Source organism: Diadema antillarum, unplaced genomic scaffold (genome assembly GCF_040938485.1).
Source record: "Diadema antillarum isolate AM-2024a unplaced genomic scaffold, OU_Dant_1.0 seq00001985_RagTag, whole genome shotgun sequence".
NCBI lineage: Eukaryota > Metazoa > Echinodermata > Echinoidea > Diadematoida > Diadematidae > Diadema > Diadema antillarum.
In genome coordinates, this window is record NW_027272643.1 from 106,118 (window position 1) to 119,065 (window position 12,948).

Genomic DNA, 12,948 nt, shown 5'->3' on the forward strand with positions numbered 1-12,948 from the left:
ATATTTTTTTTCTTCTTCTTCTTCTCATCATCATGGCATGGTCATGGAGAGTGGATATGCGTGTGTAACAAAAAATCACAGCGCAAACTTGCGACCATTATTTCAATATTTGGCTAGACTATCAGATGTGAGATGGATAAGAAGTGAAGAGGAGGCCTCACGCCTCGTGAGCACTGCGGAGAGGGAGCCTCTTATTTTCTTAACATTTTTTAGCGAGTACCCAAATGCCAAGTGGTGCTCATACTTATTTTAGTTTTTTCTGTAACTTAGTCCATACAACAGTCAACACACTACCCAATAATAGTCAATCCCAATTTAATTAACTGTTACATTATAGATAAATTATTATAGACATCTACACAACTTCAACAAGGCCAGGCAAGCTCATCATGTCATGACACGAGTCATGACAGTCAATTACTATGAATTAGGCCTTGTGAGACGGAGCGCGGAGGCCCCCTCATGAGCGGATTTCCCAGAATTCCCAGACAGAATTGCACTCAATTATCGTAAATCTAACTTTAAATATATACTCTAACTCTACCTGTCATCAGGCACGTCCTCTTGATGTGCCCTGACTGGTCCGAGGCTGAGCTGAGCCGAGCACTGCAGCACTGCAGCAGCTCGCAGCTAGCCTACATGTACGACGACGGCGGTCCGGTAGCGTTATCGCTGCGCTGTCTGATAAGCCCTCGACCTAGCGCCTAGTCACAACGATACGTACAGACAGTGTTAACTCGTTACTGCCACTGCTTGCTATCTGCTGGTAAACCAACTTGAGTGCCTAGATATTGAATTCCTCAGTGGGTAAGAATTGACCAAACCGTTTAGTCGTGTAGAGATCAGCATGAAGTCGTCCCAACTCCAACTTTTCCCTTGGGAATACCTTGAACTCAATTTATATTTTTTGAGTTCCGCGCGCTGCTGTCAGGTGATCAGTCATTACATTTCGATGGCCGCGCCAACCGGTCGATTACTAGTACTAGTATCTGGCTGGAGCTGTCGATCGGAATCAGATGATGATCGGAATACCAGTAGCGAGTTTGCTGCCCTCAACGTCTGCTGGTGGCTGAAACTAGGACAATCATTTTATTTCTATCGAACAGTAATTAACACATTTACTGTAAAACATGATATATTCGCGGCATGAAATTTTCGCGAATTGGAGCTGACAGCCCTTTTCGTGGCATGAGATTTTCGCGAATTGCCACTGGTGTTCAATGCATGTAGTGTAGACAAAAACTTTCGCGTGCATTTTAATTTCGCGAATTTTGGCGCTCGCGAAATTCTCGAAATTAAAATGCACGCGAAAATTTCTCGTTTTACAGTACTTTGAAATTCAAATCGCTCATTTTCTAGTCTTTTAATGTGATATAGACAGCCCTACCAGTCAGAAAGATCCATTCTTTATACAATGCTTATATTCCCTATTATTTACCAAATCCTTTATGTAGCCTATGTCAGAAGAATATCTCATCCCTCCACTGCTTAGCAGAATAGATAAACTCTGTGCCTTATTCTCCTCCAAATTCAAGACCTTCCTAGACCTCGGTTCATTTTGTGTAGGTTATACAGCATTTCTGCCATCCATTGATATCCTTGTGCATATTATAGTGGTAAACACGCAGGGGCGTCACCAGCTTTTTTTCAAGGGGGGTGCGTTTTGACACTAAATGTTTACGAGATTTTTTGGACAGACATTGGGAACATAGGAAGCTCTCAATCCCTAGACTTTTACTGTTTTTTGAGGGAAACCAAGCGGGGAAAGGGCACCGGCGTAGCTAGGATTTCATCTTGGGGGGGGGGGGGGGGGTAGTATGCCAGGGAGCGAGCAAGGGTGGGGGGGAGGGTGTGGAAGTGCCGGAGGGGGTTGTACCCCCTATAAATGGATTATGGAATGACGGTGTGAAACGACAAATTACTGGCAGCGATATCAGGAGAATGGCATAACGACTGCATGCGAGCGAGCTGGAAAATTTTGACATTTTACAATCCAAACTCTGCCGTTTTTTGACATTTTGACATTTTACAGTCCAAAAACTGCCATTTGGAGCCATATTTTTTTCGCTTTGGAAATAAAGGAGGGGTGGGGGCGCACCTGGCGCAACTGCCGGTAATTACTGGTAGAGCTTGGTAGCAACATCAGGAGAATTGCATAACAATTAAATGCGAGCGAGCGAGCTTGAAAATTTTCACATTTTACAGTCCCAAAACTGCCATTTGTAGCCATATTTTTTTGCTTTGGAAATTAAGGGGGGCGGCACCGGGCGCAACTGCTGGCAATTACTGGCAGCAACATCAGGTGAATGGCATGACAGCGAGCGAAGAGAGCGAGCTTGAAAATTTTGACATTTTACGGTCCAAAAACTGCCATTTGGAGCCATATTTTTTCGCTTTGGAAATAAAGGAGGGGGCGGGCGCACCGGGCGCAACTGCCGGCAATTACTGGCAGCAACATCAGGAGAATTGTGTAACAATTAATTGCGAGCGAGCGAGCGAGCTTGAAAATTTTGACATTTTACAGTAAAAACCAAGCAAACTGCCGTTTGTAGCTATTTTTCTTCGCTTTAGAATTTAAGGGGGCGCATCGGGCGCAACTGCTGGCAAATACTGGCAGCAATATCAGGAGAGCATAATGATTACATTCGAGCGAGCGAAACGAGCGAGCTTGAAAATTTTACCTTTTACAGTCCAAAAACTGCCGTTCTTAGCCATATTTTTTCGCTTTGGAAATTAAGGGGGGAGGGGCACCGGGCAGAACTGCTGGCAATTACTGGCAGCAACATCAGGTGAATTGCATAACAATTAAATGCGAGCGAGCGAAGAGAGCGAGCTTGAAAATGTTGCATTTTACAGTCCAAAAACTGCCGTTCTTAGCCATATTTTTTCGCTTTGGAAATTAAGGGGGGGGGGGGGGGCGCACCAGGCGCAACTACCGGCAATTACTGGCAGCAACTTCAGGAGAATGGCATTACGACTAAATGCGAGCGAGAGGAGCGAGCGAGCTTGAAAATTTTGACATTTTACTGTCCAAAAACTGCCGTTTGCAGCTATTTTATTTTTTTTTTCGCTTTGGAAATTAAAGGGGGGGGGGGGACGCCCGGTGCACCCCTCCCCCTGGATCCGCCACTGGTAGTCAAGGGTGTGGGTTTATGTTCATGACTGGGGGAGGTATGACCAGCGAGATGGCGTCGAAGTGACCAAGCGGGGAAAGGATGTCCAAAATCTGCACTTCAGAGCATCCCCTAAACTAATTGTGCGTGTTTGTTTGTGTGTGTGTATTATATACATGGAAAAGTTAGGAATTAGCCCAGGTCAAGTCTTTTTATTGGCAATGCAAGACATTTTTATATAGACTAGTATGTAAAGCAACACTGCAAAATCAATGATCTAGCTTTGATATAACGAAGCGTAAGGTACAAAGGTGTACATTCTACATCACATTGCGCAACATTGTAGCGACTCTTCGTTCGGATGTACTGAGTGAGTACACTGCGCTCATCCTGCTTATAATATGCAGAATGCCAACCAGGAATCACAATCTTTTGTCGGGTCCGGGCTTTTTGAACAGTGTTTCACACTATATACCTATTTAATTATGGTTAAAAGAAATCATAGAAAAATATCTTATTTCTGGATCAGCCTTTCATTCAAAAGCAGTTTACTAACACTAATTGAACTACTATTTCGGTATTTTTGTATTTTTTATTTTTTTACCAGCGGATTGGGAGGGGGCGCACCCCCCCCCCCCCCCCCCCGTAGTTACGCCACTGCTTTTGGGTGAAATAATTGGACAGATTTCTTGAATTCTAACAAAAAAGAAAGAAAATCATTTCATTGCGGGAATTATGATTATGTGGGGTGGGGCAAATGGTGCGCTTGCCTTCCAATATTTTTATGGGGGCAACATTTTTGTTTTCTTTCAAAAGCAAGAAAATCTTCTCATTTCGGGAATTTTTAATTATGGGGGGGGGCAAAACTAAAATATGCTTGCCCCTCCATTTTTTTCTTTTTTTTTTAATGAGGCTAAGGCTCGCTCTTTGGCTGGCAATATGGATTGGTCAGAAGTAACGTACATAGACCACTTGTAAGTAGCACACGTAAATGCAAACGTGTATAAGTGCTCCGCATCGTACGGATGTACAGTACGGTCGATAAATAGTTAACACTGTAGAATACTAATAGATATGTATAAAATCAGTGCTGCCAGAACCAGGGGTGCGAATTGTTTTTGCCGACGATTTATTTTTTCTTGTGTGTGTGTGTGTCCCTGGTGCAAAATATTCAAAAAAAAAAAAGAAAAGAATAATTATTTAGCGTCCGGCGTTGAGGTCGCTCGCAGACTGATTTTTTTTTTTTTTTTTTTTTTTTTTTTAAGGATCTGAAGGGGGGTGCGTTCGCACCCAACGCACCCCCCCCCCCCCCTGGTGACGCCCATGACACGGGCCGTTTCTTGCATTATTATATGGTAGGCGCGATATGTTTAACCAGATAGTTTATAGTTTATAATGTGAAAACAGAAACAAGTAGCCCTATTACATCCATTTTTTTTTGCAAATCTAACAAATTTCAGATGAGAGCTGCTGATATGCTGAAAATAATTCTAACATAATGTTATGCAGAAATGCAATTATGTCTTTAACAATATTTTTGTAATAATCATATCGATAATGCAATTCAATTGAATTCATTCACCATCTTATCAAGTGCATATATAGTTTCATGAAAAAAAAATTATCTTTGTCTACTTGACAAAACTTACTTTAAAGATTCGAAAATTCTCCTTTTCTTTTGTAATCATAATCTGACAAGTTTTCCATTAAACTGTATAGAAATCTTCAGTTTTGATAAATTCATCTTTTAACATAAAATTCAATAAAAATGGGATGTATCCTTCGCATCGAATTATAGTCTTGCATGTCAACCAATAATTACTCTTACAGGTGGTAGTAATGTTGGAGTTTCAATACTAGTATTACAGTAAATCACTAGTAACAAAAACTTCATCAGAATGATATATGAGTACAAACTAGAGATCTTGTCATTATTTCAGAAAGTTAACACTGGTAAGGTCAAGACCGATTGTGAGCCAGTGTAAAAATTATTATTTTAAAATTCAGGGCTTGTGTTGTGAAATACGACGACCTAAACCTTACTTTATGTGACTCACCTGAGAATTGGACTATATACCTGTTTCAGGGACCGTAGCATCGCATGCCAGTGCTCATTGGCAGAGATGTCCGCTCTGTATATGGTTATTATTATGTCCCCATCAGAGCTACAAGCTTAAATCCAAGCAGGCACATAACAGGGCTCTCAACCCTGCACCGCAACTTTACTCTGTATACTAAAACAAAGTTGGGTCCATGCAGGGGTCTTAGGTAATACACTAGTTTTGGTTAAGACCTCCCGACCTGGTCTCTAGCATCTTTTCATTTATTCATATATTTTTAGATGATGAGAAACCTCTTATATGAAGTAGGAAAGAGCATTATATTCCAAAAGGGATTCAACGTTTATTAATAGTCATAAAAATAATTGGTTTTGAAATGGCTGAGATATCCAAAGCAGAGCAATCCTAGTAAAAGGTGGGACCCACCGTAAGCATGTACTACATCCAATTTTGTTTTTTTTGGATAACTCAGCCATCCCAAAACCGATTTTAATCTAATGACTACTCTGAAAAAATGTGCGGATCAGGTGGAAAAGAGATTATAATCATGATCAATTAGCTAAAAACTTAGCTACCTCTTCAAAAGTACCGGCATTTCGCTAATGAAAATACCTTTGCGGTGATATACCAATACATAACACAACTGCACATGCATTTTGTTATCTTCTGCGCATTACTAGTTTATAGATTAAGTTTTTCAAAGCTGCGTTGTGTTTTGCCCCGGCTTGAGGGCGACGGAGTTGATCATACGATCAAAGCAGAGAAGAACGTTTAAAATGCTTTTGTGACACTTTTGACGTAGACAGAGGCATGCATTGTAGGTCTATGATTATAGGAACCATGATTATCCGGCTTCCTACAGAAACAGTTCCATCGGGCCTATGGCAGTACTTTCCCAAAGTTTGTGTTGGGGATACGTCACTTTGGTCTATTGTACGCCGTTTTAGTCGGAATATTGAGCTCCGGATCTCCATGCAGTATAGGCCAAGTCATGCAGCAGTGTATTATCAAAGAGCAAAGAAGCTATAATGCTAGCTTCTAGCTTGCTGTCAGAAGTAATCGAAAAAAAAAAAAACCAACAACGATAAATCCGCGGCATTCCGGTGAGAATACAGTTTTAAAGTACTTTCTCATCATACAGCTCGAAGTTACATTTCCACACCTATTTCTTGACGTGATTTGATTTTGTTTGCTTGCTTTATCATGGGGTGAAATGTTATTTTATTCTATTTCATTTCATTTTCATCATACACTGAAAAAAAATGAAATGGTAAATCAAATTTTAAATGTCACTCCTCCAACCTTTGGTTAATGTCAAATTTTAAAAACGTCATTCAAAATGTTGAACTACCACTTCAGAAATGATAAATTTTGAGTAGTAAATGTAACATTTTACAAAAAGGTTCAAGGACTGACAATATTCAAAATGTTGATTTATACCATTAATGTAATTACGGTGTAAACAAGCAAAATATAGGCGTTAGATTGCTCAGAAAGACGGCGGCACCGAGCCCCATCATCATTGGCACAAATAAACCTCTCTAATTATTTTGTGCATCCATAGAAAACTGAGAGCTGTTTGAATAATACAGCCAGTTGGAACTCTGTCTCTTGAACCTCCTTTTGGTACGAAAAATGCGTCAAAAGCTAAGAAACCGAGATAATCGCGCTGTTGTTGTTTTTATTCTTATTATTTTGTATACACTGTACTCGCCTCGTGCAGTACTTGCCCGCAGATGGCGCACCACTTTTGACCTTTGACACTCGTTCCCTAACGACGGGCTGCCGCTGTATTTTGGTTTGTGCTTCGTTCACACGCGATGCTCGCGAGCTCCAGCGCAGCTTGCGTGGGTTTCATTGGGGAAGCATAGCGATCGCGAGAAGATCAAAGCCAAATAGCGATTGTATCTAACGCGACGCGAACGCTAACTGGCGAAACTGTGCTGTGGTGAGCTGCGAAGCTGTGTATCGACATCGACGAGTTGGTGTAAATTTATCAAGAATCTAAGCTTGGGGGATAAGCTGTAGAATTTATGAGGTTGAAAGGATCGCATCTAGACTCTATATTGCATCAGCGGGTGATGAACGAGTAAATAAAGCGTTTTCGTGCCTACCTCACTGTAAAAACTTTTAGATTTCAGGCAATCTAACCCGTGAGTAACCCACACGTCGGATCGGGAGATTGACACAGCATCAGCTGTGCAGTGACTGACGCAGTGACGGCAAGTCCCCCGTTGCCAAACAAGTGCCATGGCTGTTCCATTCTCAAACACAAAGTTACGAGTTCCAAGAGGTTTCCAAAACCTCTTGGAAGGTTTAGCTCGTGAGGTCTTGAGAAACCAACCGGACAACATCTACGCCTTTGCAGCAATCTACTTTGATAACCTGCTGCAAATGAGAGAACGTAAGTAGATTGGTACTGTTTTCGTGCATATTTAATCGTGGTTTTCGACATGATGATGCCGATCAGTTGCCGATGGAAGGTAATGTTTACCATGGGATGGCATTACACAGTATACTGTCAGTACTCTCCGCGTAATCGGGTATCGTTTAATAAAGAAGAAATTTACAGGAAATGATAAAATTGACTGTTTTCCGACATTTAATGTTATTTTGATTAATTTCTGACATAAAACATGCAATGAAGTTGTCTCTGCTTTGAATATTTAAGAATCTTTATTTTTACCAAATTTGAGCACTGGAAAAAGTTCAATACGGCTATGAAAAGTGCCAAATCTGCGACATCACCAAATGTGACATGGTATGCAACCCAGTGGGATTTGCTTATCTATACTAGGCAAACTGTGTGCACTTTTCAGGAAATTGGTGTGTAATTTGTTTTCAATCTAACTAACAGAATAAATCGTACGCCAAAACTACACATAGGACCTAGGTCTATATATTCATGTCATGAAATTGTTTGTTTGTGTTCATAGGAATCATTTTTTACACCCATAAATTTACGGAAAAACAAAGTTTAAAAAGCACAAAACCTATCGTCAGCTCAAGATTCACGATCGCCGTGATCAGCTGTTCCTTCGTACAGCCTAAATTTGTTGTTATTATTGACACAACAAATTGATCATTGTAGGGGAATTGCGTATAGCTGAGGTAATCTTACATGAAGGATGATAACTACAGTGTAAGTCAAAGAGCTGTAATTGATTGGAAATCATTTTTACACCCATAAATTTACGGAAATATGACGTTTGAAAAGCACAAAACCTACCGTAATTGGCTCAAGATTCATGATCGCCGTGATCAGCTGTTCCTTCGTACAGGCTACAGCCACAATTTGCTGATATTATTGACATAACAATGATGCAAATCGATCATTGTGGGGGAATTGCATATGATGTAGCTGAGGTAATCTTACATGTAGGATTTGCTTGAAAATCCCATATAATTTTCTTGGATGAGAATGAGATTTATTGTAAATACCAATGTTACATGGACACCACATTGAAAATGTTTTGTATCTCTCTCCTTTTCTCCGAGAAATGGCATGAGAACTGTAATTTAATAGCAGTAATATGACAAATGAAAGCCATTTACACTATGAACCAAGGATCAAATGCTCATGTCCTCAATTATCTGTTTTAGGGAAAATTTGATCTATCACTCAAAGAATGTGTTAAAATACTGCCGTTACAAAAATAATTTTTTATTATAATGCAAGACAGTCTTATGCTATTTGATAATGTGATACAGTGGTTATAGGTTATGGTGAAATCTACATTCCTGCACCAGGTAACAGCAAATTTCTTGTGTGTTTTTTTGTGTCGCTCCAGTAGTAGAGTGATCTACTGATGTTACATCAATGGACAGCGTGTCTTAATTTCAAAAGCAGAAAAGGGGGCCTTTTTAAAACAAAAGGATTATTTGAAAGATATGTTCATTGTATACCATGTTGATATAAAGTATTTGAGCCAAAAACAGAATTATTCAATGACATCTCATGCAATTTTCTGTACCCCTTTCATACCAGTGTTACACAGAGGACACGGTGTCCATGTAACACTGGTACTTGTACTATTGTATCATCTCCAAAAAGTTTATTTTCTTGAAGATGTAGAAGCGTTTTTACCTTGGATGCTAAGTGATCCTTACTCAAGGAAAAGATATGTAAATAAGTCTTTGACTCTTTGCTCATTTGAGTCTTGAGTCGCAGTTCTAGTTGCTCGACTCATACGTCAGCAATGTTGACAATCTGCGGAAGGTATAATAAACAACAGAAAAGTAACACTATAACATACAAGTTCCTCTATGCCCCCCCCCCCCCCCAGTCTTTGAGGCAGTCAAAGATTTGTCCATAAAATGTTCCCTTGTTAAGCTATACTGGGGGGTGGAGACGGGGGGATCGGCGAGGTCCTGGAGGCGCGGAGGTGGCAAGGTCAGCAACGGGGCGTTCCTTGAGACCTGGGGCGTTATGTGGGAGGAGAGAAGTAAGTGCCCGTGGAAGCCGTGCCGATGGACCAGGATCTTGGGGCGGGCATCCAGGTTGAGGGGCAGTTGCAGGGGGTGGGACGTCGTCGGCCTGTGAACGAATGGGTGGAACGGCTTGAGGAGTTGTGGCAGGAGGTGGGTCCAGACGGGCCGCTGGAGGTGCATCAGTGGAGGCAGGGCGGGACTGATACCACAGGATAGGAGGGTGACACAGCGGGCAGGGTGGGGGACATGCAGAGTGGTGCCCGGGGCACAACGGGTGTAAACTTGCGGAGGAAGCGCCGGTTCCGGAGGGTGACGCGGCCAGATCCATCAATGCGCACCACGTATTGGTCAAACTGGCGGACTTCCACAATGATGCCAGTCTTGTCCCATTTGGTGGGGTAAGGGCCAGTCTGGTTTTGGATGCGCACTGAGTCTCCAACGACCAAGGGTGGTAGATGGCGGGTGTGCTCGGACAAGCGCTCGGAAACCCGCATGTGTCGATGGCGGAGCGCTTCCTCTCGCGCACTTAAGGTGTCCTTCCAGGTGTGATGTGGATGGGTACCTCCCTGGGTGTATTGGGATGAAGTCCCGGATAGATCTGCCAAAAAAGCACATTGCGGGCGATAATCCTGTGTCCCGATCTGGCGTGTTCCTATACTGTAGCATCGCCCGTTGGAACTGATCAGAGTTCAGTTTGCCATCACTGTTGACGTTGCCGGTGAGAAGCCGCTTCACTGTCTTCACGCCCACTTCCGCATGCCAATTGCTGTGGGGGAAGGCAACGGACGATATCCTGTGTCGAACACCCCAGTTGTGGAGGAAGGTAGCCGTTTTGTGGGATGTGAATTCAGGCCCTCCATCAGAAGACAGCTCGTCACTGATGCCGTATGTGACGAAAATGCGCCGTAGGGCAGTAATGAGTCCATCAGCTCCAGTGGCGGCCTTCTCAACAATGGGCCAATTGCTGTACCTATCCACAATGACGAGGTAGTTGTGGCCCTGGAAGTGGAAATAGTCAGCGGCAATGCACTGGAAAGGGTAGGCTGGAGATGCGGGTGGAGTAGGGGGTGCAGCTGGCTGGGAGGGTGCCATGAGATTGCAGGAGGAACACCTTGTGCCCATCTCAGTGATGGCGGGGGTCATTCCAGGCCAAAATACATGTATGGACGATTCAGCCCGTGAGCACATTTGTGTGATACCCTGATGCGCCGAGTGTAAGGCCTGCAGCACGCGGCCACGGAGGGAAGGGGGATGACTACAGGATCACGATACAATGCCACACCGTCAAAGTGGGAGAGGGAGTCTCTGAACTCATGAAACTGGCGCAGGTCAGGCGGGAGGTCATTGCGGTTCTCGGGGAAGCCCTGTTCTATGGCCTCCAGCAGCAGGGACATGGATGGATCACTTGTCATGGCTAGGCGCACAGCATCCCAAGTGACAGATTTGACAATCTCTGTAGGGGGAGAAGCACTTGCTGTGCAGGTCTGGGAAGTGGCCTCGGCAGGGGTATGTAAGTCAAGTAGGAACCCTGGAGGTAGTGGAGGTGGGGCATGGGTTGCAGCAGGGTACTGAAGGGCTGCAATGTCGTCGGGGAGAGACAATTGCTGAGGTTTCCCGACAGGGTGGCGGGAGACGGCATCGGCTGCTGCATGGCGGACACCTGGGACATGGACCATCCGAAAACGATAGCGTAGCGACTTTTCTTTCAAGTTGCGAAGACGGGGGTTCGGGATGTCATTGAGGGAACGATCGCCAAAGGTTTTGAGCTAGGGTTTGTGATCAACGGCCACGATGAGGTCAGAGCATCCGATGACGAAGTGGCGGGCCTTGTCTAAAGCATCGATGACAGCAAGAGCCTCGCCTTCTATTGGGGCATAGCGAGACTCTGCGCGAGACGTGAAGCGACTACCCACCAGGGTGGTCTTCCAGCCAGTTTTGCAACAGAAGGGCCTGGTGGATGAGCACGAGCAGTGTTTCTGGAGGAGCCAAAAGCCGATCCCATCATTACTCCAGTCAGTTGCAAGGCAGGTGGGACGACCTTTGTCGAAGATTTCCACTCCATTGTGAATCTCATTGATGATCAGGCGTTTGGATTCCTCAAACAAGGAATTCAGCTCTGCGGTCCAAACGAAGGGTGTGTCAGGTTTCAGCAGGGCACGGAATGGCAACATGCGCTCTGCTGAAGCGAAGGCATAGGATACCTGGTTGATCAAGCCAAACCAACTACGGATGTCGGTGATGCTTGTAGGGGCAGGAAAATGGCGAATGGCCCTCAAGAATTGCGGACAAGGTCGAACGGCAGTTGGGGTGATTTCCAAGCCTACGAATTCCACTGTTTGTTGCGCAAACACAAACTTGGAGGGGTTGAGTGTGATGCCATTGCGCCCACAGGTGTCATGCCAATTCGCGACCTGGAAGAATGGCTCTTCAATAGAGTCGGACCATATGAGGGTGTCATCCACACATTTTGTCTTCCTTGGGATGTTGGCAACAACCTCATCAAAACGTTGGCTGTAACCATCACCAGATGCAATGTATCCCTGGGGGGCAACACAATATCTGTAGCGACCCCAGGGGGTGATGAAGGTCGTGAGGTCCCGGTCGCGCTCGTCAAGAGCTATGCTGTGATAGCCATTCCATGCATCCAACACAGTCTTGCGGGTGTGTGGTGGAATGATTCTGGCCTGATGAAATGGTGATTGGGTGTGGTGGGTCTCGCGAACAGCATGCTCGTTCAACGGCTGGAAGTCAACTGTGCGTCTTGGCTTGCCTGACTTCTTGGGGCAGATCACCATCCTGTGACACCAGGTGACGGATGTGACAATGGGGACCGGTTCAATCACTCCGAGTCGAACGTCCTGGTGGAGGCCCGCTTTGACGTCGTCCTGCCAGTGAATCGGGACGGGTATCAGGGTGTGGAAGACCACGGGCTGGGTAGGCCACTGTGGGTGTCTACAATGTGGATGCCTAGTTCCAATCAATTCTTAGTACCATGAGCGATTCCATCCACCAGCACAGCACATACATTGTACAATGTAGATACAGATCATATATGCAAGAGTGTACCCAACTCGCAAAAGAGAGATTCACTTCTTGAAACTTGACTTCAAAACTAAATCTTCATTGCACAGTACTTTTCCAATGTATATCTGGGCCCCATTTCATAAAGAGCCGATTTGATGACAACTCTTTGCTGGAATGACAATTGTCATGGTAATGCAGTGGCGGATCTACGGGGGGGGGGGGGGGGGTTGGGGGGGGTTTAGGGGGTTTAAACCCCCCCCCCCCCCCCTTGGGCTGCCAAGTAAAAAATATAATGTGCATAGGAAAACGCCACCATAATG

General features: G+C 44.2%; 1 protein-coding gene across 1 annotated transcript in view; it reads left to right on the forward strand.

Moving 5' to 3' along the window:
• The first annotated feature begins 7,373 nt into the window (after positions 1-7,373).
• The window catches only part of LOC139713492 (uncharacterized), a 61,146-nt gene continuing 55,571 nt past the window's right edge, over positions 7,374-12,948 (forward strand). Inside the window, exon 1 of the mRNA XM_071625219.1 lies at positions 7,374-7,577. Within this exon, the coding sequence (XP_071481320.1) occupies positions 7,424-7,577 (154 nt within the window). The 5' untranslated portion in view covers positions 7,374-7,423. The remainder of the gene's footprint in view (positions 7,578-12,948) is intronic.